The sequence below is a fragment of the Pelobates fuscus genome, chromosome 3 (genome assembly GCF_036172605.1).
Source record: "Pelobates fuscus isolate aPelFus1 chromosome 3, aPelFus1.pri, whole genome shotgun sequence".
Lineage (NCBI taxonomy): Eukaryota > Metazoa > Chordata > Amphibia > Anura > Pelobatidae > Pelobates > Pelobates fuscus.
Window position 1 is genome coordinate 383,632,318 of NC_086319.1, and position 27,838 is coordinate 383,660,155.

General features: G+C 42.0%; 1 protein-coding gene across 2 annotated transcripts in view; it reads right to left on the reverse strand.

Moving 5' to 3' along the window:
- Nucleotides 1–709: 709 nt before the first annotated feature.
- Nucleotides 710–27,838, reverse strand: part of DENND1C (DENN domain containing 1C) — a 63,720-nt gene continuing 36,591 nt past the window's right edge. The window contains exons 11-22 of one of the 2 annotated variants that reach the window (XM_063449635.1): nt 25,922–25,967; nt 25,296–25,397; nt 23,135–23,260; nt 20,780–20,881; nt 15,000–15,087; nt 14,007–14,047; nt 13,525–13,596; nt 13,308–13,364; nt 12,667–12,774; nt 7,141–7,199; nt 3,358–3,562; nt 710–1,808 (exon numbers count right to left, since the gene is read on the reverse strand). In XM_063449635.1, coding sequence (XP_063305705.1) covers nt 723–1,808; nt 3,358–3,562; nt 7,141–7,199; nt 12,667–12,774; nt 13,308–13,364; nt 13,525–13,596; nt 14,007–14,047; nt 15,000–15,087; nt 20,780–20,881; nt 23,135–23,260; nt 25,296–25,397; nt 25,922–25,967 — 2,092 coding nt within the window. In that variant the 3' untranslated portion in view covers nt 710–722. The remainder of the gene's footprint in view (nt 1,809–3,357; nt 3,563–7,140; nt 7,200–12,666; nt 12,775–13,307; nt 13,365–13,524; nt 13,597–14,006; nt 14,048–14,999; nt 15,088–20,779; nt 20,882–23,134; nt 23,261–25,295; nt 25,398–25,921; nt 25,968–27,838) is intronic. The other variant, XM_063449636.1, reaches the window with a different exon arrangement.

A 27,838-nucleotide genomic window follows, 5' to 3' on the forward strand; every position in this document is an offset into this window, starting at 1 on the left:
TGTAATAGAAAGGAGCTGTATAAATACAGATATTACTAGGATCCCACCCAGAGGGGGCTGCACTGTGTATAATGTAATAGAAAGGAGCTGTATAAATACAGATATTACTAGGATCCCACCCAGAGGGGGCTGCACTGTGTATAATGTAATAGAAAGGAGCTGTATAAATACAGATATTACTAGGATCCCACCCCAGAGGGGGCTGCGCTGTGTATAATGTAATAGAAAGGAGCTGTATAAATACAGATATTACTAGGATCCCACCCCAGAGGGGGCTGCGCTGTGTATAATGTAATAGAAAGGAGCTGTATAAATACAGATATTACTAGGATCCCACCCCACAGGGGGCTGCACTGTGTATAATGTAATAGAAATGAGCTGTATGAATACAGATATTACTAGGATCCCACCCCAGAGGGGGCTGCGCTTTGTATAATGTAATAGAAAGGAGCTGTATAAATACAGATATTACTAGGATCCCACCCCAGAGGGGGCTGCACTGTGTATAATGGAATAGAAAGGAGCTGTATAAATACAGATATTACTAGGATCCCACCCCAGAGGGGGCTGCACTGTGTATAATGGAATAGAAAGGAGCTGTATAAATACAGATATTACTAGGATCCCACCCCAGAGGGGGCTGCACTGTGTGACAGATTTTCAGTGTCTTTTAGCTATATAAACATAGACGCATAGATGGGCTCTAGATGGTCATTAATTTGTTAAACTTCAAATCTTTTCTTCAGCTCAGAAACTTTAGGGAGAGACTTGAGTCTCAAGTCTGCTGATTCTGGGGAAACTTCTTGATCTACACGTTCTCTTTTTGGAATTGAAATTGAAGCATTAGCATTCAGTGCTTGGATGGATTTTGGGTTGTTGGTTGTCGGACTTAAATCTGATTGCATTTTGAGTTTGGAATTGCTGGTGTTTCTGGGGATCATGTTAAGAGTGCAGGGAGTTTGAGGGTTGTTTTTCTGTTGCTGATTAATGAAATGAATTACTTTTTGTGCTGCATCCTTTTTTGTTCCAGGCCACATAAGTCGAGGGTCCAAAGGACCACTCTGGAATCGAGAGAGAGTTGTTCGTACACTAGGACCTGACACACTGTATGAGGCACCTTGGTTTGTACACTCCGTATCCTTCTCAGTTGTTTTATAATGATTAGGAGTTGGACCTTCTGTGGTTGCACTTTTTTGTGTAATAGTGGCTGGAACTACAGACTCTGGCGTTGAAGAGATACCCGTAACTGGAACTATGTTCTCTGGGGTTTTTGTAGAGCTACCTGTGGATGAAACTGCAGACTCTGGTGTTGCTGGGTTGTCTTTGATTTGTGATGTGACTACATTGGCTAGTGAGATTACCTCTACTTTTTGTGTAGGGATGTCCATGTTGACTTGTGCTTTGATGTCCTCTGTTGGCAGAGTATCCTCTTTAGACAGTAATGCAACCTCTTTGGTTAATAACTTGACCTCATTTTCTAGAGATGTTCGTGCTTCGGCTAAGGTTGTGACCTCCTGTATTTCTGAAGTGTCATTTAGGGCTAATGAAGGTAAGGTGAACTTTGTGGTTGGCAAGATGATCTCTGATATTGGTGAAGCGACTAAGACAGATGGTGGAATGTCATTTGTGGTCTGTGAAATATCTTCTATGTTCATTGACGTGCTGTCTGATGTTAGTGACGTAGGTTCTGGAGATGTATTGGTTTCGTCCAAGGACCCTTCATCCTCCTCTTGTAGGTACCAGAGACAAGAATCTCTAGGCTGACTTATACTGAGATCTTCCTCACTTGTTGGGCTTATAGACTGAAACTAAAGCAGAGAGAAGTTTCACTTAGACATGCATATGTAGATACTGTTCCTTGCACAAACATGCTAAACAAAAACATCTCTTCCACAGAGAGTGCCTAATTTCCTTCTATACTATATATATATTTGTTGTGTAAGCATAATGACTTCCTGTTTGTTTAGATGGCATAATATCTAGGCAGTGGAATTCTTTGATGCATGTAACATTGATCTCATCTAAATTACAAGGCATGTCTCGATATGTGTAACATTTGCGCATTTGAACTTAAGATTGGCACACATATAGTACAGAAATGTAACTTTGAGTTACTCCAACCAAAAAAAGGGTTTTAGTAAAACACCAACAGTTTTCTTGGTTAAAGCAACACTTGATGTGCTGGTCTGACTCCTTCACTCCTCCTCACAATTTAAACAAATCTAAAACTTAGCTTTATTCCAGTGCCGAGGCCAAGTTCCCCCTCAGATTGTTTCTCCACAAATGATGTTACTCTTCCTTGCTGGATGAGTAACAATGTCATGGAGGGCAAGTTGAGGGGGCAGGTTGAGGAGAAGACACCGGTTGCCAGCATGCTGTGAATGCTGACATCAGACATATGCACACAATTTAACATTAACCACTCTGAACTCGTGTTCAGGGCTGGCTAATGATTACTTAATGATGTCGCCAGACATGGAGTTACATCTCCGGCAGCAAGTTAGTTAAACTTTGCATGTGCAGCGTTTTATAGTGAATTGCTGCAAATACAGACTCTAGGCACTTTCTAGTTCAGAATATATATAACCGTGTGGCATGGTTTACGGATTCTAACGGATATGTAAGTGTTTTGAAAGACTCCTTGGTGGTATGCTACAAGGAGCAGCCATCTTGGCTAGTTTTGCACCATTACTCCTTCCCATTAACTTGTATCTTTTAATGAAAATTAATTGGCTATGCTTTAGAATCAAAAGGGAGGTAGGAACTCTAAGTTTTGCTGCACGTGTGACTAAGCTCAACTCCATTAACATGGTTGCAGCCAAGTAGTATCAAGAGAACAGCTGCTGTACCTAAGGATCCCTGGCCCATTGTGGCCTTTTTATACTTATATATTTGTATATTCTTCGTGTATTGCACATTTATTGTGCTGTGAGTGTGTTATTAATACTTTGTTATTAATAAACTCTTGCTGTTCTTTACCTCATCATCTCTACTCCTTTTTCTAACCCCCGTTTAATATTGCCGATATAGTGACTGTGGCGCCCTGTGCTTTCTAGTTTTTGATATCAAGAGAACAAGCTGATGGCATGACGAAAAAGGAGGTAAAAGGACTGTTTTTATAATTCTAACTACTGGTGTTAAATGCTCTGCAAGTGACATGTTAACTGTGGCAGCAGGAAGGGTTAAAGGGAAACCATTACTTCTCTGGGAATTACACCATTTAACAAGAAACCGAAGACACCTTAGATAGAAGTGAAATTTTAGCGGTCTACTTCCCCACCATATTACTTTGGCTAATATGACGTTCCTCCTCCATTCTGCTTCACTATTTAGAAGCATTGGACATTCTCCGCTCACCCTTGTAAAGTATTGACTGTCATCAAGATTGAAGAAGTCCAAGCTATGTGTTCCATATAATGCACGTTCCTCCCCAGGTGCTCTTGTGTTCAGTGTTTCAAAGATTTCATCCAGCAGGTCCATGCCCTGGTCTTCCATCAAAGGAAACTCATCCTCTGCTTCTGCCACTACTTCACTTTCTTTACCTGTTTCCTCTTGGGGATGACTGCATAAGAAAGACAGATTACTGTAATAAGATGTTACAGGGTAATAAGGCACTCGGGAGCTGGGTTACTGTAATAAGATGTTACAGGGTAATAAGGCACTCGGGAGACGGGTTACTGTAATAAGATGTTACAGGGTAATAAGGCACTCGGGAGCCGGGTTACTGTAATAAGATGTTACAGGGTAATAAGGCACTTGGGAGCCGGGTTACTGTAATAAGATGTTACAGGGTAATAAGGCGCTCAGGAGCCGGGTTACTGTAATAAGACGTTACGGGGTAATAAGGCATTCAGAAGCCAGGTTACTGTAATAAGATGTTACGGGGTAATAAGGCACTCAGGAGGCAGGTTACTGTAATAAGATGTTACAGGGTAATAAGGCACTCGGGAGCCGGGTTACTGTAATAAGATGTTACAGGGTAATAAGGCACTCAGGAGCCGGGTTACTGTAATAAGATGTTACGGGGTAATAAGGCACTCAGGAGGCAGGTTACTGTAATAAGATGTTACAGGGTAATAAGGCACTCGGGAGCCGGGTTACTGTAATAAGATGTTACAGGGTAATAAGACACTCAGGAGCTGGGTTACTGTAATAAGATGGTACAGGGCGTAATAAGGCACTCAGGAGCTGGGTTACTGTAATAAGATGTTACAGGGTAATAAGGCACTCAGGAGCTGGGTTACTGTAATAAGATGTTACAGGGTAATAAGGCACTCAGGAGCCGGGTTACTGTAATAAGATGGTACAGGGGGTAATAAGGCACTCAGGGTTACTTTATAAGATGTTACAGGGTATAAGACACTCAGGAGCCGGGTTACTGTAATAAGATGTTACAGGGTAATAAGGCACTCAGGAGGCAGGTTACTGTAATAAGATGTTACAGGGTAATAAGGCACTCGGGAGCCGGGTTACTGTAATAAGATGTTACAGGGTAATAAGGCACTCAGGAGCTGGATTACTGTAATAAGATGGTACAGGGGGTAATAAGGCACTCAGGAGCTGGGTTACTGTAATAAGATGTTACAGGGTAATAAGGCACTCAGGAGCCAGGTTACTGTAATAAGATGTTACAGGGTAATAAGGCACTCAGGAGCCGGGTTACTGTAATAAGATGTTACAGTGTAATAAGGCACTCAGGAGCCGGGTTACTGTAATAAGATGTTACAGGGTAATAAGGCACTCAGGAGCCGGGTTACTGTAATAAGATGTTACAGGGTAATAAGGCACTCGGGAGCCGGGTTACTGTAATAAGATGTTACAGGGTAATAAGGCACTCAGGAGCTGGGTTACTGTAATAAGATGTTACAGGGTAATAAGGCACTCAGGAGCCGGGTTACTGTAATAAGATGGTACAGGGGGTAATAAGGCACTCAGGAGCCGGGTAATAAGGCACTCAGGGTTACTTTATAAGATGTTACAAGGTATAAGACACTCAGGAGCCGGGTTACTGTAATAAGATGTTACAGGGTAATAAGGCACTCAGGAGGCAGGTTACTGTAATAAGATGTTACAGGGTAATAAGGCACTCAGGAGCTGGGTTACTGTAATAAGATGGTACAGGGGGTAATAAGGCACTCAGGAGCTGGGTTACTGTAATAAGATGATACAGGGTAATAAGGCACTCAGGAGCCAGGTTACTGTAATAAGATGTTACAGGGTAATAAGGCACTCAGGAGCCGGGTTACTGTAATAAGATGTTACAGGGTAATAAGGCACTCAGGAGATGGGTTACTGTAATAAGATGTTACAGGGTAATAATGCACTCAGGAGCCGGGTTACTGTAATAAGATGTTATGGGGTAATAAGGCACTCAGTAGCCGGGTTACTGTAATAAGATGTTACAGGGTAATAAGGCACTCAGGAGCCGGGTTACTGTAATAAGATGTTACAGGGTAATAAGGCACTCAGGAAACGGGTTACTGTAATAAGATGTTACAGGGTAATAAGGTGCTCAGGAGCCGGGTTACTGTAATAAGATGTTACAGGGTAATAAGGCACTCAGAAGCCAGGTTACTGTAATAAGATGTTACAGGGTAATAAGGCACTCAGAAGCCGGGTTACTGTAATAAGATGTTACAGGGTAATAAGGCGCTCAGGAGCCGGGTTACTGTAATAAGATGTTACAGGGTAATAAGGCGCTCAGGAGCCGGGTTACTGTAATAAGATGTTACAGGGTAATAAGGTGCTCAGAAGCTGGGTTACTGTAATAAGATGTTACAGGGTAATAAGGCACTCAGGAGCCGGGTTACTGTAATAAGATGTTACAGGGTAATAAGGTGCTCAGAAGCCAGGTTACTGTAATAAGATGTTACGGGGTAATAAGGCACTCAGGAGCCGGGTTACTGTAATAAGATGTTACAGGGTAATAAGGTGCTCAGAAGCCAGGTTACTGTAATAAGATGTTACAGGGTAATAAGGCGCTCAGGAGCCGGGTTACTGTAATAAGATGTTACAGGGTAATAAGGTGCTCAGAAGCTGGGTTACTGTAATAAGATGTTACAGGGTAATAAGGCACTCAGGAGCCGGGTTACTGTAATAAGATGTTACAGGGTAATAAGGTGCTCAGAAGCCAGGTTACTGTAATAAGATGTTACAGGGTAATAAGGCGCTCAGGAGCCGGGTTACTGTAATAAGATGTTACAGGGTAATAAGGTGCTCAGAAGCCAGGTTACTGTAATAAGATGTTACGGGGTAATAAGGCACTCAGGAGCCGGGTTACTGTAATAAGATGTTACAGGGTAATAAGGTGCTCAGAAGCCAGGTTACTGTAATAAGATGTTACAGGGTAATAAGGCGCTCAGGAGCCGGGTTACTGTAATAAGATGTTACAGGGTAATAAGGTGCTCAGAAGCTGGGTTACTGTAATAAGATGTTACAGGGTAATAAGGCACTCAGGAGCCGGGTTACTGTAATAAGATGTTACAGGGTAATAAGGTGCTCAGAAGCCAGGTTACTGTAATAAGATGTTACAGGGTAATAAGGCGCTCAGGAGCCGGGTTACTGTAATAAGATGTTACAGGGTAATAAGGTGCTCAGAAGCCAGGTTACTGTAATAAGATGTTACAGGGTAATAAGGCGCTCAGGAGCCGGGTTACTGTAATAAGATGTTACGGGGTAATAAGGCACTCAGGAGCCGGGTTACTGTAATAAGATGTTACAGGGTAATAAGGCACTCAGGAGCCGGGTTACTGTAATAAGATGTTACAGGGTAATAAGGTGCTCAGAAGCCAGGTTACTGTAATAAGATGTTACGGGGTAATAAGGCACTCAGGAGCCGGGTTACTGTAATAAGATGTTACAGGGTAATAAGGCACTCAGGAGCCGGGTTACTGTAATAAGATGTTACAGGGTAATAAGGTGCTCAGAAGCCAGGTTACTGTAATAAGATGTTACGGGGTAATAAGGCGCTCAGGAGCCGGGTTACTGTAATAAGATGTTACAGGGTAATAAGGTGCTCAGAAGCCAGGTTACTGTAATAAGATGTTACGGGGTAATAAGGCACTCAGGAGCCGGGTTACTGTAATAAGATGTTACGGGGTAATAAGGCATTCAGAAGCCAGGTTACTGCTGTATCCTCACCTTTGGGATTCCCAGGAATCACTCTCCATATATCTCTTTCCTGGCCTCTTGGGACGTGACTGGAGGGAGAAAAGAAAACAAAAAACAAGGCCAAGGGAGATGGATGAATGTGAACGCATGACCAGCCACAGGATTGCATTCCTGTGAGCATATCATATGAATCAATGGAAACTAGTGCTGCATGTACAATATAAAATGATGTTTCATGATTATTAGCTGGTATTGGGTTTTTGAGGTAAGTCAGTAAGAGCAGTTTTTTAAAAGTTTCATATTAAAATCTAGTGGTGTCTTACAGTTGAGTTGATTGCTATGGGACCAATCTGGGTTAAGTTAAAAAATAAAATAAAAAAGTAGAATTTAGAATGACTGCGTGGATTGGATCTGATTTTCAGGCATACTCTGTGTATTAATCAATCTAGCGGTGTATTATACAAACTGCTAAAAGTCAGCAGGACGATTAAGTCTCAAAACCTTTAGAGCAAATGCATTTAACTATACCTCTACAAATTGTACTGTAATTCCTAAAGATCAGGCAATTATGGGAACAGTGACAGCTGGTGAGCCAACATTGGACAGCCAGCATTGTAGAATATTAAAGTAGTAAAACCCTATGAATGATTTCCTATATTTGTTATTTAACATCCGTGCCTAATTGTGAGGACAACAGCTATAAGGATTACCAGATCTCCCCCTTATCCAGATAAGGATAAATTACCTTTATTAATATAGGATATGGTACAAAGTATGTGGGATACAGCCGGATACCTAAAATATAAAATAACATACGATAGTGCAACACTGTATAATTATGTTAACAGTGCCCCCACTCCGTATAGAACTCACAGACTCCAAATGGTTAAACGGACACTCCAGGAACCCAGACCACATCTGCCCATTGGAGTGGTCTGGGTGCCAACTCCCACTACCTTTAACCCTGCAAGTGTAATTATTGCAGTTTTCATAAACTGCAATAATTACCTTGCAGGGTTAACTCCTCCTCTAGTGGCTCACTACTAGACAGCCACTGGAGGAGACTTGTGAGGACCTCCAGCGTCGCTGAAATCTCCATTGGAAAGCATTGTATAATGCTTTCCTATGGGAAGGTCTAATGAACATGTGCGGCCATTGCTGCGCATGCGCATTAGGTCTCCCCTGCCGGCTGACGTCAGCAGGGGAGGAGCGTAGGCGGAGCCTGACCCAGGGCCGAGGGACATCATTGCTGGACTCCAGTAAGTCACTGAATATGTTTTACTGGCACTGGATAATCCCTTTAAGCGCCTTGAAATAGCCTTCCCTTAGGAGGGAGGTCAGGATCCTCGGACGGCAATGCAGCGATTCAGACTGAAATCAGGAACCAGGTAGGTAGGTATAAGTTGATTTATTGATATAACACTATAAAATAAATAGAATACTAAAAAGTTATAGATTTCTGGTCCCACATTTCGTTTCAAAAGAAACTTCCTCAGGGACCATTTCCATAAAATATGCAATAACAAATCACAGTCAATAACAAAAGTCATCTTACCCATCCCCTATCATCTCACTCTTAAATAGGGCTTTTCCTGATTTCCCTCTGTGTTTTGGAGGGAGTTTAGCCCATTCAGCCAATCGACTTCCTTCGTTCTTCCTCCCACAGCTGTTCGGAGTTCTTCATATTACAGCCGCGTGTTCTTCATGTTCGCATTCAATGTCCAGCTTGCGTTCCACCATCTTTTTCCGTGCGTTATATAATTCATATAGAACTTTATTGTTCATAGAGTCCCAAACACACAATTATCACGAAGACGCTTAAAATTACATTTATGAATTTTAATTAGCTCTTATCATTTGTATGTATTTATTTAAAAAGTGACTTCCTCATATATATATTCAGGTGGATAATTAGTGTGAAATACAATAAAGTTCAGTTAGTGGAAACCCATCACTCCTCTCATACTTAATATATATTTCAATACATATAGTCATGTGAATTGCACCACCGGACTAACTTAGATCTTAAAAAATAATAAAGCAACTACCAAATTCATATTCGAATTGGTTCAAAAATGAAATAAAAAATTGTAATTACAAAAAATATCACATAAAATATATTAAAAAATAAAAAATTATATTAAAAAAGGGAAATTTACACCTAAGAAATGTAAAACTAGACGCACAGACCTATTCCCAACAACACAACTCACAATCACATTATGGGACACTTACATGGAGACTATAGGCCATAAAGACACATTGCATGCTAAATCGCCAATCTCAGTCCTAAAAACACTTGTACCCAATATCCCCCTCAAAGACTGGACCGAGGCAGGGCTGACAGGGATATCACAACCACTAGACGCCGAAGGCATAATCCCTTTCCCAGACTTACAAACGCGGTGGTCCCAAACAGAGCAATCTTTTCCTACCTGCTACTGAAAAGTGTACTGCAGGCACATGCACCACGACCATACAAAACACAAAACTTTGATAGAACCGTCTCATGTCTCATTCTAGACAGATGTTGGACATCACCCACAAAGCCCAAAACACTTACACTATGCTACAAGACATGGCAAGAACAACAGCCAAATCACACCCCTATAAGGCACACTGGGAGACAGACTGTGGAGTGGTACTGACAGACAACGATTGGTTGCGGGCTCTTAGCGGCCTCACAAAGTGGACCAAATGCTACACACACATCGAAGCCCACAAAAAGCTCCTTTACCGCTGGTATATGACCCCACAGAGACTTAACCACATATATCCCAATACATCTCAGACTTGCTGGAGATGCAACAAAGCTGTAGGCACATTAGAACACCTGTGGTGGTCATGCAGTGACATCCTACCCCTCTGGACCGCTGTAACCACAACACTGGAACAGCTCCACATCCCCAAGTTCCAGCTGTCCAAAACCTCATGCCTCTTGCTGATACTCCCAGATAACCTAACCCTAGGACAAAAGCAAATCACAGCCCTTACCATACTAGCAGCAAGGAACCTACTAGCACTACACTGGAAGTCACCAATCTGCCCGTCTTTAGATCAACTCCAAACCAAACTCACCCAGCACAAAACTTACGAAAGAATGGCGATAATGTCTCCACGAAAGAAACTCGAGTTTGACATGGTCTGGGAGGGCTGGGATGGGTTGTTGAATGAGGTAGGAGGGATAGATACGAATAGTGAGGGATGATGATGGAAAGTAAGCAAAAGCTATGGCTCTCCTATGTGCATACCCTAGACCCAGTCTCAGCTGAACCAAGATGAGGAAGCAACACATATACAAAAATCGACACACTCCACCCCCTCCCCTCACCCCCACCCTGGCCTCACTACCCAACCCAAGCCTCCCCTTTCCAATAACCTACGCCAAGTTCTCAACCCACCATGGGGAATACCCACCGACAAACCCATCTAGCCAACAAAACAAAGTCAACCCAATGCACACATTTCAAATTCTACACTAGGGGGGTATTGGCTTTGAAGGACAACCACATACCCTATGGAAAACGCTAAAAGTAGCCAATAACGCCAAGTCGGCCCTCCGGAAATATAACCCTAGCTTAAGAGGGAACACCTCACCTAGCTGGTACCTAAACGTTTACTGTACAGGTGCGGAGGCAAAAACGCCCCACAAAAGAATCACAAAACTGCCTCAAGTAAACAGTCAACCTACTGTGCCAACGAGAACATATGTACCAATTGACTGTAAACCGTCTTGTACAAAGCAGTAATATGAATACTCCCATTAACCCATCCCTTTTTTCCTTCTGTATCCCACCTCGCATTTTGAAAATAATAAAATAGAAAAAAAAAAAAAAAAAGGAAATTTGTATTTTAGCTATATGTATTGAAATATATATTAAGTACGAGAGGAGTGATGGGTTTCCACTAACTGCACTTTATTGTATTTCGCTCTAATTATCCACCGGAATATATATGAGGAAGTCACTTTTTAAATAAATACATATGAATGATAAGAGCTAATTAAGCCAAAATTTATTTGTAATTGAATCAAAGCCTTTAAGTGGATGATAATTGTGTGTTTGAGACTCTATGAACAATAAAGTTCAATTTGAATTGTGGAAAGCATGGGAGGAGATGGTGGAACACAAGCTGGACATTGAATGCGAACACAGAGAACACGCGGCTGTAATAGAAGAACTCCAAACAGCTGTGGGAGGAAGAACGAAGGAAGTCGATTGGCTGAATGGACGAAACCCCCTCCAGAACACCGGGGGAAATCAGGAAAAGCCCTATTTAAGACAGAGAAGATAGGGGATGGGTAGGATGGCTTTTGTTATTGACTGTGATTTGTTATTGCATATTTTATGAAAATTGGTCCCTGAGGAAGGTTTTTTTAAACGAAATCCGTGGGACCAGAGATCTATAATTGTTTTTAGTATTTTATTTATTTTATAGTGTTATATCAACAAATAAACTTATACCTACCTACCTGGTTCCTGATTTCAGTCCGAATAGCTGCATTGCCGTCTGAGGATCCTGACCTTGCTTAACCATTTGGAGTCTGTGAGTTCTATATTGAGTGGGGGCACTGTTGACATAATTATACAGTGTTGCACTATTTTTTTTATTTTATATTACCCTGAGTTACACTATTGGTGATTAGAGGGTATATAATATTGGTATTCTTTATTACTATACACTGGTCAGCCACAACATTAAAACCACCTCCTATTATTGCGTAGGTCCCCCTCGTGCTATCAAAACATGGACTCCACAATAACTTTGTAGGTGTTCCGTGGTATCTGACACCAATGCATTAGCAGCAGATCCTTTAAGTCCTGCAAGTTGCTTGGTGGGGCTTCCATGATCAGATTTGTCGTTTCATATCATCCCACAGATGATCAATCGGATTGAGATTTTGCCATTTTAGAGATGCTCTGACCCAGTCGTTTAGCCATCACTGTTTGACCCTTGTCAAAGTCACTCAGATCTTGACAGGTGCCATTGCAACAATATGATCAATGTTATTCACTTCACCTGCCAGTGGTTTTAATGTTACAGCTGATCAGTGTAGCGTAAACATGTGGCTATGAGATACAGGGTTGAACAGACAAGCAGACACGTTTTGGTCTTCAGTCTATCGTGCTGTAGGCACGGAACGCGTCAGTAGTGGTCTTTTTGCTTTATCCTGTATGTCCTAGCTGCATGTCTACTCTATTTAATTAAAATTAACTGATCCTTATCTTTGGATTGAGGTGTTTCTTGGTGGGATGGGGTGGTTAATACTCTTCTGTATGTAGGAGATCCAGCAATCCAATTCAGCGTTTCCTGCAAAGACAGAACCTGCCTGCTTCTCCTAAAATACAGGTACTTTCTGCTGTGATTATATATTTTTGCAATAACGTTTGTTGTATCCAGCTATTTTTTCTACTTAGTTAGACAGCAGTTATAAGCCTAGTATATCATAATTTCATCTTCACAATGTTGCAGAAGTAATCTTGTGAGTCATCTCAATATTATTTAGTGCTTTGAACTACATCATGCTGAACTTTGACTTTTGGATCCTTAACTCACCTGCCCAAAGTGCTGTGTGATTGGAAGTCGGCTCTGCAATTTCTCATGGTTCTGTGTTAGACCCCCATCTCCCCTGAGTGAGCCCCCGCGGTGGAGTTGACGCTGTTCCTAATCAAGGGACAGAGATCAAGAGACCAACTCTAGAAGTGGCTCTTCTGATAATCACATTATACTACAGTGGTGTATGTGCTAATACCAGATTGCCACCACCGTGCAGACTGGACTAATGTAAAGATTCCCCTTATGGAAAGCTATACACAATCTAATATCAACCTGTTAGTAAGCACACAATAATTACCCCATCCCAGAGGTGAATTTATGGGCTGTACCCCATGAGTATCAAACCTGAGATGAGCATTATGCCCAGACGGTAGCTCACCTTAACAGATCGACTGTTGAACAGTTTTCCTGGCAGACTTGCCACCCAAGAAGTGGATCTGCGACTGTATCCCACCCAAATGTGGATCAATGAACAGTGTCTTACTTTAGAGTCTGTCGATATACACACTATATACTAACAAAGAGGTAGATGCACAGACAGTATCCCACCCTGGAGGTGATGCATGGACTTAATCCCACCCCCACGGTAGGAACACAAATTGTATCCCAACCCTCAGAGGTGGATGCACTGAAGGTCTTACCTTCTGTTTCATGCGACTTCTCATTCCCTGCAGACCAGATCTTGCTTGCCCTTTTGCCTTTGAAGATCATGGGGAAAAAAAACATGAAGGAGCTTACTCAACATGTCTCATTGAAAGCAGTGTCACCACACCCATCTCTTACATTTTATATAATATCTATAGACCTAAATCAACCCAATATATCATATCCCTCCCTAAAGAACAGTCAGATCCTCACATATCTCAGCATGTTCCGGACTGCAGGATGTGCACGGGTCTTCACATTGTTTATGAGGGAACCACTTCCTTTCTAAGGGTCAGACAGAGAAATGTAAGACACAGTGTCTGAAGATGGGGCACAATGTAAAAAAATCATAGACCTAATGAACCAATTGCTATAGCATCCAGGAATCTTTACCATGGTTTATATTATTATTATATAGACATATTGTCTCAGAATAAGTGTATATAATAATGATAATGTGCACTATATGTCATGTGGTGTAGTCTTAGTACAGTTTATAATTATTTTAATGCCATACATTATAATGATCTTTATATCAATGCCAGATGGTCTTGTAGTCATCTCTTTTACAGCTGTATTGTATGTGATATCACGTAATTATTTATATGTGTAATGCTCAAAATGCTTGAAATTATCTCTGTATTGTACATTAAGGGCCCATGTAATTACTATTGAACTGTAGATCTGGTTTTTACCTTAATATTATCCAGCCAGAGTTGATAGGATTTGGAGTTTCCTGTTGGAGAAGAGAAGATAGTTAGGAAACACACCAGTCTGGTTATTGGAATTAGCAATACAATAACAAATAGTAGGACGGATTTACATCTTAGATGCTTATAGGCATAGAATGCTCAGGTACCCCCACATTCCTCCCAAAATTCAACTCTCTGTCTGTTCCATGATTAGGAAGATGCACAAGACAGACAGAGGGAAAAAACAACAAAGCAATTACTACTTGTCAGACTGAAAAGTATATCGATAATATATCTATTAGGGAATTAATTTACATCATGTCTAATTTTAGGATAGAATTGACGAAATGGGCTGTTTTCATTTTTATTAATTTACACAAAAATGTGCAGTTCACTTTAAATGATCCAAAAATTTAAAGGGATACTCTAAGCACCAAAACGAACTGGCGTAATGAAGCAGCTTTAGTGTATGGATCAGGGGTAGGCAACCTTCGGAACTCCCGTTGTTTTAAACTACATCTCGCTTAATGCTTTTGGGAGATGTAGTCCACTGCATTTTCAGTTTATTCTGCCTTAGCCATATCTCCCTGCCTGCTATTGGCACAGCCTGCATTAAAAAAATTGGTTTCAGATGTGACAGCCCAGTGTGTTTACCTTAGAAGCTTATATCTCCTGCTCTATTTATTTAACTTTAATCACACACAGGAGGTTCCAGTAGGCTCTAGCAGGACAATAGGATAGGATGATAAACAGACTATGTAATAAAGGAAGTTTAAACATTAGATCTCCTTTTCCAGGAAATGTATACAGAGACTGTGTAGGTCTAGGTTTGACTAGAATTGCATAAACAAAGTGATGTAACCCCTATTTGGCAGAGATATGAGCAGTGAGACTGCAGGATCATGATCTGTACACTAAAACCACTCCATACGCTGAAGTTGTTTTGGTGCATGTAGTGTGCCTGTTTATATAAATCAATGTATAGTTCAGTCTTACCTGACAGACCACAGTTAGTGATCTCCTGTTCAAAGATGTCCGTGAAGCCATCTCCAGCATTTAACTTTTCCAGGCGACTGTCTATAAACTTACAGATGAATAAACACATGTAAATACTAAAACACGCATTTAGCCCCTTAAGGACTGAGCCAGTTGTACACGTTGTGATCAAAACAAAACTTAAACAAAAACTGGAATATGCACTTTATGTCTGTTCAACCGCAATTCACCTCTTTCATATTAAGTGCACCCACACTTATTATATATCATTTTGTTCAGAAGAAACCGGGCTTTCATTTCACATGAACTATTCATATATGAAACATAATTCATTATGAATAAAATCTTTAAAAAGTGTGAGAAATATGGGGTATGTCCAGTCTTTTTTAGTAGCCACTTAGTAACAAACACTGGCCAAAGTTAGCATTTATATTTGTTTAAAATTTTTTTTGCAAAAACTATTATGAGCGCTAACTTTTGTCAGTGTTCGTGATTAAGTGGCTACTAAAAAAGACTGAACATACCCCATTTACAATACCTTGGGTTGTCTTCTTTTGCAAATGGTATGCCATAATGGGGGTAATTCTCATTCCTGGGCTACCATACGCTCTCAAGGGCAGCATAACCAAATTGGCAAATTTCAACATGAAAAAATGGAAAATCAAGCCTTATATATGACCTTGTAACTTTCAAAAACACTATAAAACCTAATAATTAGTAGTGTCAGAACCAGCTCCCTGCGTCTGCAAACTATACATTTTATTCTTGCTTGCCAGTACTAACTTTAAAACCATTGCAGTTCCTTGTAGTGGTTGGACTCTGACTTTTTTTTTTCAAACCATTTGACAAAAACCCTGCTCAGCACCAATAGCTATCCATCTCTCCAGCTGTACGGACAATACATAAATGAGCTTTCAGCATCATCAAACGCAAATTTGTCTAACCGGCATGTGGTGCTGGGTGGATAACACCATAGACAATGAATTACAGTGATTATGGTCCTTAGAATGCCCATTTAAGGAAAAGGTGGCACCTATTTTTTTTGTTACCTTTAAGATCCTTCTTATTCAATAAGCTAAACACCTGGACAGGAGGTACACCAAGCATGTCAAACATGTGGCCTACAATGCTTATTTTTGTGGCCCGGCTGCCCTGGGGCCGCTTTCAGCTGTGGCTGCAACCAGCAAGACAGGAAAAATATTTCCTGATTCTTGCTCTCCCGGCCACAAGAGGGCAGAGTGGCTGTGTGTCTTCTGAGCGGACCAGAGCAGCCACTCCCCTTTCCTCCTGCTCGCAGTGCCAGCCACTCCCCCTTACCTCCTGCTCGCAGTGCCAGCCACTCCCCCTTCCCTTCTGCTCGCAGTGCCAGCCACTCCCCCTTCCCTCCTGCTCGCAGTGCCAGCCACTCCCCCTTCCCTCCTGCTCGCAGTGCCAGCCACTCCCCCTTCCCTTCTGCTCGCAGTGCCAGCCACTCCCCCTTCCCTCCTGCTCGCAGTGCCAGCCACTCCCCCTTACCTCCTGCTCGCAGTGCCAGCCACTCCCCCTTCCCTTCTGCTCGCAGTGCCAGCCACTCCCCCTTCCCTCCTGCTCGCAGTGCCAGCCACTCCCCTTTCCCTCCTGCTCGCAGTGCCAGAGGAGCATCTGGCGCTGAAGGATAGACCGCAAATTGTAAGGTAGGAGAAGAGGGGCTTGAGGGAGGGGGCAGTGTATTTATTTGAGGAAGGGAGGGGGCCAGTGTATTAAATTGGGCAGGAGGGCAGTGGATTTGAAGGAAGTAGGGGGCAGTGTATTTATTTGAGGAAGGGAGGGGGCCAGTGTATTAAATTGGGCAGGAGGGCAGTGGATTTGAAGGAAGGAGGGGGCAGTGGATTTATTTGAGGAATGGAGGGGGCCGGTGCATTTATTTATTTCAGGGAGGGGTGAGTGTATTAGAGTGGTGGGGGGCAGTGTGTTAAACTAGGGATAGAGAGGGCAGTGTATAACAGTGGAGTGGGGGCAGTCTATTCAATTAGAGCGGAGGGAGGAGGGGCAGTACATTGGATTTGGTGAAGAGGGCAGTGTATAACAGTGGAGGGAGGGGGGGCAATGTATTGGATTTGTGGTCAGAGTATGAGAATGGGGGGAGGGTGCAGTGTGTTAAATTGGGTCTGCATGGAGCTGCTTAACACTCCCCATGGAGATGCTGATTGGCCGCGCAGCATTTTGCCACACATGCACAATAGCCAGGGCCGGCGCGTCCATAAGGCGGCACAGGCGGCCGCCTTAGGGCGCACTGGCTCTGGGGGCGCAAGATTTCAGTGACCGGCAGGAGGGAAGCTCTCCCTCCTGCCGGGCCACCATCTCGGCCCCCGGTGCTCCGTGCGGCTGTGCTGTAATCAGACGCGGCGAGGGAGCTCTAACCTCTCTGCTCTGCTCCCTCGCGCGCTGTCTGCTGATACCGCGGGAGCCGGAATATGACGTCATATTCCGGCTCCCACGGTATCAGCAGACAGGCAGCGCGCGAGGGAGCAGAGCAGAGAGGTTAGAGCTCCCTCGCCGCGTCTGATTACAGCACAGCCGCACGCCGCCCAGCAGCCCCACTGGACCCCAGGGAAGGATTCATCATCCACACCAGCTCTCCAGGTAGGGAGGCTGGGTGGAAAATATTTATTTATAAAATAATTAGTGAGTGTATGTGTGTGTGTGAGTGTATGTGTGTGTGTGAGTGTATGTGTGAGTGTGTGTGAGTGTATGTGTGTGTGTGTGAGTGTATGTGAGTGTATGTGTGTGTGAGGGTGTATGTGTGTGTGTGAGTGTATGTGTGTATGTGAGTGTATGTGTCTGTGTGTGAGTGTATGTGTCTGTGAGTGACAGAGTGTGTGTCTGTGAGTTACAGTGTGTGTGTCTGTGAGTGACAGTGTGTGTGTGAGCGACAGTGTGTGTGTCTGTGAGTGACAGTGTGTGTCTGTGAGTGACAGTGTGTGTGTCTGTGAGTGGCAGCGTGTGCGTCTGTGAGTGGCAGCGTGTGTGTCTGTGAGTGGCAGCGTGTGCGTCTGTGAGTGGCAGCGTGTGCGTCTGTGAGTGACAGCGTGTGTGTGTGAGTGAGTGCGTCTGTGTGTGTGCATGTGAGTGTATGAGTGTGTCTGTCAGTGTATGATGAGTGTGTTTGTCAGTGTATGAGTGTGTCTGTCAAATCAGTGAGAGTATGTTTGTCATTGAGTCTGTGTGTGACTATCAGTGTGTCTGTCAATGAGTCTGTGTCTGTCAGTGACGTCTGTGAGTTTGTCATTGAGTGTGTGACTGTCAGTGTGTACAGAGTGTAGCGGAGCGCGGTACAGGAGCTTCTGTTTCCTGTACCTGGCCAGACTGACAGGAGGTGCTCACAGAGAGAGCACTCCCTGTCAGTTCGGCCGGGTACAGAAAACTGAAGCTCCTGTACCGCGCTCCGCTCCGCTACACTCTGTACACACTGACACACCAGGAAGGGGAGTGTAACCACTAAAGGGGTGTGGGGTGCACCAAGGGACAGGGAGGGAATGGGAGAGAAACACCAAGAGACAGGGAAAAGAGGGGGTAGGGGAGAAGAACACTAAGGGACAGGGAAGGGACCATTAATGGTCAGGGAGGGGAGAGGGGCTGGTTAAGAGGCACATAGGTGAAGATGTTTTTTTTGGGGGGGGGGGAGGGGGGGGGGGTGGCGGAAAAATGCATCTTCGCCTATGTACCTAAAAATCCAAGCACCGGCCCTGACAATAGCCTTCCAATGCTTTCCTATTTGGAAAGCATTGTATTGGCTGAGTTTATCAAGTTTGATGATCTCAGCCAAAGTGAAGAACACACTCACAGAACTTCAAAATAAAATATGTCATTCGTTTTTTACAGCTGTGCAACAGCATACATACACCATTTCAGTCCCATTACCAAACATTTCTTAATATGTCAAGGTAGTTGGACTGAAACGTTGGTTATATGCAAATGCAAGTCTCCTTAAAATAAATTAGCTCTTTACTTTACTTTGAAGCCCTATGAGTGTGAGGACGTCCAGTGTCAGGCAACTTTTTTTATACTGTACTTTTCTAAATAAACCTACGTTTCTATGAAAACTGAAATTTTTTTTTTTTGCGGCCCACATAAACGTAAACCTTGTTTATTTGGCCCGTCTTAGCCTTTGAGTTTGGCATGCTTGAGGTACACTATTTACCATAATAATGCATGTTTCTTAAATGAATGTATGACAGACTGTAATTTTAAGCATACACATTCACAAGTAGCACACAAGGACACATGGGGCAGATTTTTAGTATAAATTTTTTTTTAAATTGCCCACATTATAGCAAACCTTTTGTTATCCAGTAATTGTGGCATTAACACAGCTACATCCTTTCTTTTTAACTGTTTTCTCAATATGATAGCCGTTTCTGACTTATACTTGCTGTATTTAATGTTAATCCCTTTTTTTTTAACAACCTTTTTATGGCCCTTCTACAACACAAATCTTACGTTTGGGAGCTTTATCAGGGTCAATTACACCTAACAGTTCTAGAATGGTTCTGAATAATTGTTGCCATTTTGTCATTTTATTATCTCCCGCACTTGGGACTAGTAAGATCTGGCTGCTGTTGTGAAGGTCTGTTATACTACTGTAAGCCTATCTTTGTCAAGCATAACAAAGACCCCAAAAACCATCCAAAACGGTGACCAAAATAAATTCTGCACTTTCTCAATGCCGTTTCCTCTTTAGTACAAGTACATACGTGTATTAGATGCCGGGGTTTGTCATATAACGTCCCACTTGCTCACCAGAGATGTCCTATTTGCTATTTTTGTAATTTTTTTTGTGAACGTCAGTGAAGTGATTGTGCTTATAATTCCTGCATTCCTTAACGTGTTTATGAATAATCAACCTGAACGTGCTTATGAATATTCAACCTTAACGTGTTTAAGAATATTCATGGAGGTAGCTAGCCAGGTCCATCATATTTTCATGAACATCTGTCAAACCATCGGACTCTTAAATTAATTGGTGCCGTTAATTTGAGATTTGTCTTTGATGATTGGCTAAGTTCTCTGTGACAGATTGTGAATTGCATATTGCGTGCCGGGTGGACCTATGGATTTACTGTCCTTCAGCTTAAAGAGGTGATATATATCCAGGAAAAAATGGCGGATCTCTTTTACAGGTTAGATGAAAGTACGGGTTTTTGCAGATTCAAAATGGATTCATGTATACAAAGATATGGCTCTGAAATGTGAACTGTCACATGAACTGTCCCATATACTCTCTTGATGTAAATCCCGTTTAAGAAGCAGAATGCCATGTGAAATCAGATCCACTTAGCTGACTAAGCAGGTCAATGTGCTTGCCATTTTGATTCACTGATGTTCACATTTTCCTCCTAACTAAATCCATGATTCACAGTTCTGCGTATAACCCTCTTAATATGGATTAGGAAATTCATCCAAGGAGAGTCAGAAATCATGAGAAGTGGACATTAATATATATTTTACACCCTTTGACCGTGCCATACTAGAAGGCTGTGTGACATCAGAATGACATTATGTTAATGTAAATACACAAAACAAAATAATGAAGTATGTTAAAAATAAACATTTAAACCTGTATCGGACTTGTGTTATATCCACTTTAAAGTTGTTAGAAAACTGTATGACAAGTAAGATATTTTCATGATGGATCGGTGACGTCTAACAATGGCATTTCCTGGCGTCTCCGTAGCCCATTTCCCAGAATGCTTAGCCAGCTCCATGCCAATTTGAGCTAATACTGTGTTTTTATCACATACCTGGTTAAATAGCTGGAGATGGACTGCGTTCTGAAGAAAACCCCTCATTGCACTGCACTTGTTGTTCAGGAAGGACTCCTGACAAAAAGATATGGGTTCGCCCTGTGTGGATAAGAAAACGTGAAATGACTAGGATTTTTTCAGTACACCTACATGGTTATTTACTAACCTGACATTTTAACGTGCAGTCGTGGCCCTTTGCCACATAACAGGTCCCAGTTGTTATGCATTCTGTTCCCAGGTGGTTGGATGGGTGGTGTATGAAGTATTTGTCAGGGACTGAAGTCTCTACCATATTGGTGAGAAGAGAGATCTGTACCATTAACTGTGCCAAAACCCCTTTGTCAGTACTGGGTGTGTAACATAGGGATTGAATATTCAATAGTATTGGTAGAAGACCCTGAAAACTAGACTATATAAGCTGTTTGGCCAAATTCCTCATCTCTTTTTAAAAAATATTTATTTTTGTATTTTGAAAGACACAACAGTTATTAAGTGTTTGTGCAACGAGAAAACAGTTTGTTATAGAGTTGGATAAACATACAAACAGGGAGGGTTTGTAAACATGTAACAGTAGCTAATACAGTATGATACAGTTGTGCAGTCTTTTCCAAGTTAGGTTGCAATCAAAACAGATTATTTTGCCAGTCGCACAGCTTTATAAAAGGACTGCGCTGTTAATTTTGTTGAATATGTTGTAGATTATTTAAGCCGGGTTAGGTTTGACTAGGGTTAACGGACTTATGGGTTATCCACTTATGGACGGTGTAGGGCTTGCTTCCGTTCACCTGGTATCAGGTGTTTCTGTGTTGGGCTCCATCGTGGGTGTGCAGACAAGCCGTGTATGCCATTAAGTTAGTGTATATTAGTTCTGGCATTGTCTGTGGGCTTTTGGGTGGTTATGAGAAGAGTGGGAAGGGTCCTAGTGGGACATGCCATGGTGCGGGGAGGATGTTGCTTTGGAGTTCCCCTGGATGCCCTGGTTTCTGGGTGCCGTCTTGGTGTTAGAGACTTGTGTCTATAGTGCTGTTTTTTGGTTAAGTGGAGTCCTGTCACCCTGGGGCAAATTCCTTATCTCTGAAGCGTCATGCGGGTGTAAAGTTAAGCAAACAACTAGAACGACTCCTAACATTCAGGTTTTGAAGCTCTCCCTGTGGTGCCAAAGAATAAAAATAAGAGCTGATTGATGGGAAAAAAGAGGATGGATAGCAAGGGGAACGGCCACTAAATGCTGATTTTATTAACAGAGCAAGGGAGAGGTGACCTATAGAGGGAAAAACAAGGAGCAATATACAAATATATACAGGTGGTCTTCGTTTTGCGACCTACCTGTTTTACGACGGCTCGCACTTATGACCATCTCTCTCGCGGGGTGGTAAGAGGGATTCCTTGCTCTGCTGCGCTCTTCTATGTACGGGAAAATTTGCCCAAACATAGAATAGAGGGATTTACTACTCTTGTGCGTTCATCTATGTTCGGGGAAATATCACTGAACACAGACATGCGCACCAGAGCAGGAAATCCCTTAAATCTATGTTCGGGGAAATTTGCCCGAACATAGAAGAACGCAGCAGAGCAGAGAATCCCTTAACTCCTCACTTACCGACCAATTCGATCTACAGTAAGTGAGGAGTAACTGTATTTATATGTTTAATATATATAATATATTAAACATATAAATATAGATTTGTATATTGCTCCTCCTTTTTCCCTCTAGAGGTCACCTCTCCCTTGTTCTGTAAATAAAATCAGCATTTATTCTATGTTGCCCTAGCTATCAGTCCTCTTTTTTTTTTTATTTGGCGCCACAGGGGGAACTCCAAAACCCAAATGTTAGGCATCGTTCTAGTTGTTTGCTTGAATTTACATCTGCTTGATGCTTTAGAGATAAGGAATTTGGCCCAACAGCTAATATAGTCTGGTTTTTATACTGCTCCTTCTGTTTTTCCCTCTGTTGGCCACTTTTCACCAAATAATGGGAAAATGCGGCCAAACTAATTGCGCCGTGCACAGGTCTAACATGGGCACACAGGGCATGGCATAATAGTGTTGTTATGCCTGTAGCCCACACACACGCCATTGTTTTGTGGGAAATGGACAAGATGTGAACTAATGCATTGTTATGGCATCGATAATCAAAACAGGAAACCGCATATGTGATCATTTATGGGAACAACTTTCACTGTGCGGGATAAATGACAGAGAAAATAGAGATTCAAATTAGACAAAGACTAAAGGACAATATAGATTGTGTCAGCATGAATTACAGGACGTATTATAGAACATTTAGCAGTAATCTGGAATTAGGAACAGCCAGCATGTAATGAATACTGTATCTGTGGTCCTTTAACATACCGGAGTACAGATGAGGGCATCTCTGTATCCACCAAACAGCATTGCCTGAGCTTTCAGAAAAACTTTGGACACCCCATCACCCATCAGCGCTGACTGTTTCCTTAGACGGAGCTTTAGCAGAGAGACCTAATGGGGGACAAATGTGAGGGGGTTTAATATGAGTGAACTGGACTTATTGATCCGTTTAACATAACGCTGCAATGTAAGAAAGATATACAGTTGCAAGAAAAAGTATGTGAACCCTTTGGAATAATATGGATTTCTGCACAAATTGGTCATAAAATGTGATCTGATCATTATCTAAGTCACAACAATAGACAATCACAGTCTGCTTAAACTAATAACACACAAAGAATGAAATGTTGCCATGTTTTTAGTGAACACACCATGTAAACATTCACAGTGCAGGTGGAAAAAGTATGTGAACCCCTAGACTAATGACATCTCCAAGAGCTAATTAGAGTGAGATGTCAGCCAACTGGACTCCAATCAATGAGATGAGATTGGAGGTGTTGGTTACAGCTGCCCTATAAAAAATACACACCAGTTCTGGGTTTGCTTTTCACAAGAAGCATTGCCTGATGTGAATGATGCCTTGCACAAAAGAGCTCTCAGAAGACCTACACTTAAGAATTGTTGACTTGCATAAAGCTGGAAAGGGTTATAAAAGTATCTCCAAAAGCCTTGCTGTTCATCAGTCCACGGTAAGACAAATTGTCTATAAATGGAGAAAGTTCAGCACTGCTGCTACTCTCCCTAGGAGTGGCCGTCCTGTAAAGATGACTGCAGGAGCACAGCGCAGACTGCTCAATGAGGTGAAGAAGAATCCTAGAGTGTCAGCTAAAGACTTACAAAAGTCACTGGCAAATGCTAACATCCCTGTTAGCGAATCTATAGTACGTAAAACACTAAACAAGAATGGATTTCATGGGAGGATACCACAGAGGAAGCCACTGCTGTCCAAACAAAACATTGCTGCACGTTTACAGTTTGCACAAGAGCACCTGGATGTTCCACAGCAGTACTGGCAAAATATTCTGTGGACAGATGAAACCAAAGTTGAGTTGTTTGGAAGAAACACACAACACTATGTGTGGCGAAAAAGAGGCACAGCACACCAACATCAAAACCTCATCCCAACTGTGAAGTATGGTGGTGGGGGCATCATGGTTTGGGGCTGCTTTGCTGCGTCAGGGCCTGGACGGATTGCTATCATCGAAGGAAAAATGAATTCCCAAGTTTATCAAGACATTTTGCAGGAGAACGAAAGGCCATCTGTCTACCAGCTAAAGCTCAACAGAAGATCGGTGTTGCAACAGGACCCAAAGCATAGAAGTAAATCAACAACAGAATGGCTTAAACAGAAGAAAATACGCCTTCTGAAGTGGCCCGGTCAGAGTCCTGACCTCAACCTGATTGAGATGCTGTGGCATGACCTCAAGAAAGCGATTCACACTAGACATCCCAAGAATATTGCTGAACTGTAACAGTTCTGTAAAGAGGAATGGTCAAGAATTACTCCTGACCGTTGTGCATGTCTGATCTGCAACTAAAGGAAACGTTTGGTTGAAGTTATTGCTGCCAAAGGAGGTTCAACCAGTTATTAATTCCAAGGGTTCACATACTTTTCACACCTGCACTGTGAATGTTTACATGGTGTGTTCAATAAAAACATGGCAACATTTCATTCTTTGTGTGTTACTAGTTTAAGCAGACTGTGATTGTCTATTGTTCTGACTTAGATGATGATCAGATCACATTTTATGACCAATTTGTGCAGAAATCCATATCATTCCAAAGGGTTCACATACTTTTTCTTGCAACTGTATAGTACGAATAGGGCCTTCCCTCTCTAGAAAGAATACTTCACTCAATTGAACCTCCACCCCCCAAAAAACAGACTTTATGTGGTTACTATATACATCATTATCTGTGGTGTAGGGTGTCCTGTGTCAATATAGGGAAATAAATTGTATTTGTTACACTGGTTACAAGTATTTTATCTTACAATAAAAGTTGCTGTTATTTCAATTTATTTTATCATATTACATTTTGAGTTATTTTTAAATTAGATGGAACTCTACATTATAGTTTATTACATGATCAGTCACGTCGACAGAGAGTGGCAATGACTAGAGGAGCATTTTAGAGCAGTTCTCACCACATTGGGGGGCAGGTTCTGCAAGTCTTGAAAAGGCGTTTCTAGGCTGTTCGTGTCCACGTTAAAAATCACCACTTCTTCCATAGTCTTGGTGTTCATTTGCTGTGGGAAATAGACTTGTTGAGGGGATTAAATAGATCACATTCACCACAGGATGAAAATTACAGCCCCAAACACCTACACATGTACTGGTATGAGAGTAGAAAATACAGTCTAAGGACAACTGTCACTTTAAAATATTTTTTCAAATAATAATCATTTTATCAAGTTTTGAAAGGAAAAATGTTTTTTTTATTAACATAAATTATATGTAAAAAAACAAACATTTTTGTACAGGAAGTGAACCAGGGAAGACCTGAGACTATATGTTTTCAAACATGGTCTATCGCAAGGTACATGTGTATGACTGAAGGATTCTGTCATAAACTAAATGTAGGGATACGGTTTTTCTCTTTGTTTACAGATACTTATTTTTAAAAAAAATCCATTTCCTTTCAAAGCTTAATGAAAGGATTATCATATTTTGAGATGACAACGTTTAAAATCACGTTGTCCAAATGTAGTCTCTGTAAGCTCCTCAGGAATTCACCCCAATTGTTTTAACTGAAGTCCACGAGAAGACTAACCTCCATTAGACTGCTGTGTACACCAATCAAGTAAGGCATTGGGGCTCTGAAAAAAGAAAAGGGAAAAGATTATGCTAAATACAGTTTTGAAGATAAAATCATATCAACTCCAAGCCGACACACAGTGATAAACAGTGAAGAACTGGCCTCTTGCGTCATAACTCTAGCATAAGTAGTGTAAGACTGACCCAACTCTACAAACCTAACGTCAAGGCACTGACACCACAAAATTGGTTCGTTGATGAACACAAATATTCCAAATGATCTTGTCAGAGAGGAAAGCACAACAACTTTAAATAAGGCATGATAGAAAGTACTGGGAATGTACTGGGAATAAGGACGATGATCACATGCACAAGGATGAATCAGTCTTGCTTGGAAACTCAGGCAAATCATAATTTTACTAAACTACACAAACTCCACTGGCACTTCCATAAGTCCAGCTGTGGATAGGTCTAATAAAATACAAGATTAATTTAGGCAGAATATCATACACCCACCTCAAACTCTCCAAAGTCACTGGAAAAAAGGCTGCCATTCTCGAGCCACATTACACGGATGTGAGATCATTCAAGATACACTATAACAGAACCTAAGTGATGGAACTGCTAAGACCAAAGCTGTGACTGAAGCTTCCGTGCCATGGACCTTTGGAGAGGCTTGCAGCCTGGTGTGGCATAAAAGGTCCTCAAAGACTCAAACTTCGGCGACTGGGTCTGGAAGCTGACATGGCAGAGGTACTCTGTTGGAGTAGGGTATCTAAGTCACAAAAGCCATTGTCTTTGTTGTTGGACTCATGCCCACCATGTGTCTGCAGCAATCACTGCACCACTCCAGACTGCTGTCAGAGAATCAATCAAACCAGGCCTTCTTTAAAATTAGAGGAGCATTCACCATGTCCATACCAGAGCCCCTACAACTGATATGTCCTTAGGTAAACAAGTAAAATAATTTGGAGTAAACATGGCCAACTCTCAACAGTGGTACACAGAGTGCTATACAAGAAAGGCCAACAATAGTTCATTAATATCTTCATTATTCACCCTTTCTGAATAGCACTTGTAATGCAAGCCATATAGTAAGTAATACTTGCTAGCCATGCTGTAAGCTAAATAAAGAGAGTGATCATCTTTCTAACTAAGTGTACCGCTCTAGGACGTGCTCTCTAAATGAGGATAACAGATGGCCACAAGGCATTTCCTCCTATCACCCACTAATCTCTCCGAGGTTCTTTTTAACACCTAGACGTGGAATTCACCTTCTTTGTGAGACAGAGAGATAAATCGACAATTTCAGATATATGCATACAAACAGTGACAGATATCAGATGGTATAGACACAACCAGTTATAGAGATGAATACAGTGAGTGAGAGATACAGACAGATATACAATCATAGACAGATACTGATAGTGACAGAGATACAGACACTGGCAGAGATACAATCAGACAGTGAGAGATACAGACACTGAAAGAGATACAATCAGACAGTGAGAGATACAGACACTGGCAGAGATACAGTCATGTAGTAAGAGATACAGACACAATCAGACAGTGAGAGATACAGACACTGTCAGAGATACAATCAGACAGTGAGAGATACAGACACTGGCAGAGATACAATCAGACAGTGAGAGATACAGACACTGGCAGAGATACAATCAGACAGTGGGAGATACAGACACTGGCAGAGATACAATCAGACAGTGGGAGATACAGATACTGGCAGAGATACAATCAGACAGTGAGAGATACAGACACTGTCAGAGATACAATCAGACAGTGAGAGATACAGACACTGGCAGAGATACAATCAGACAGTGAGAGATACAGACACTGGCAGAGATACAATCAGACAGTGGGAGATACAGACACTGAAAGAGATACAATCAGACAGTGAAAGATACAGACACTGGCG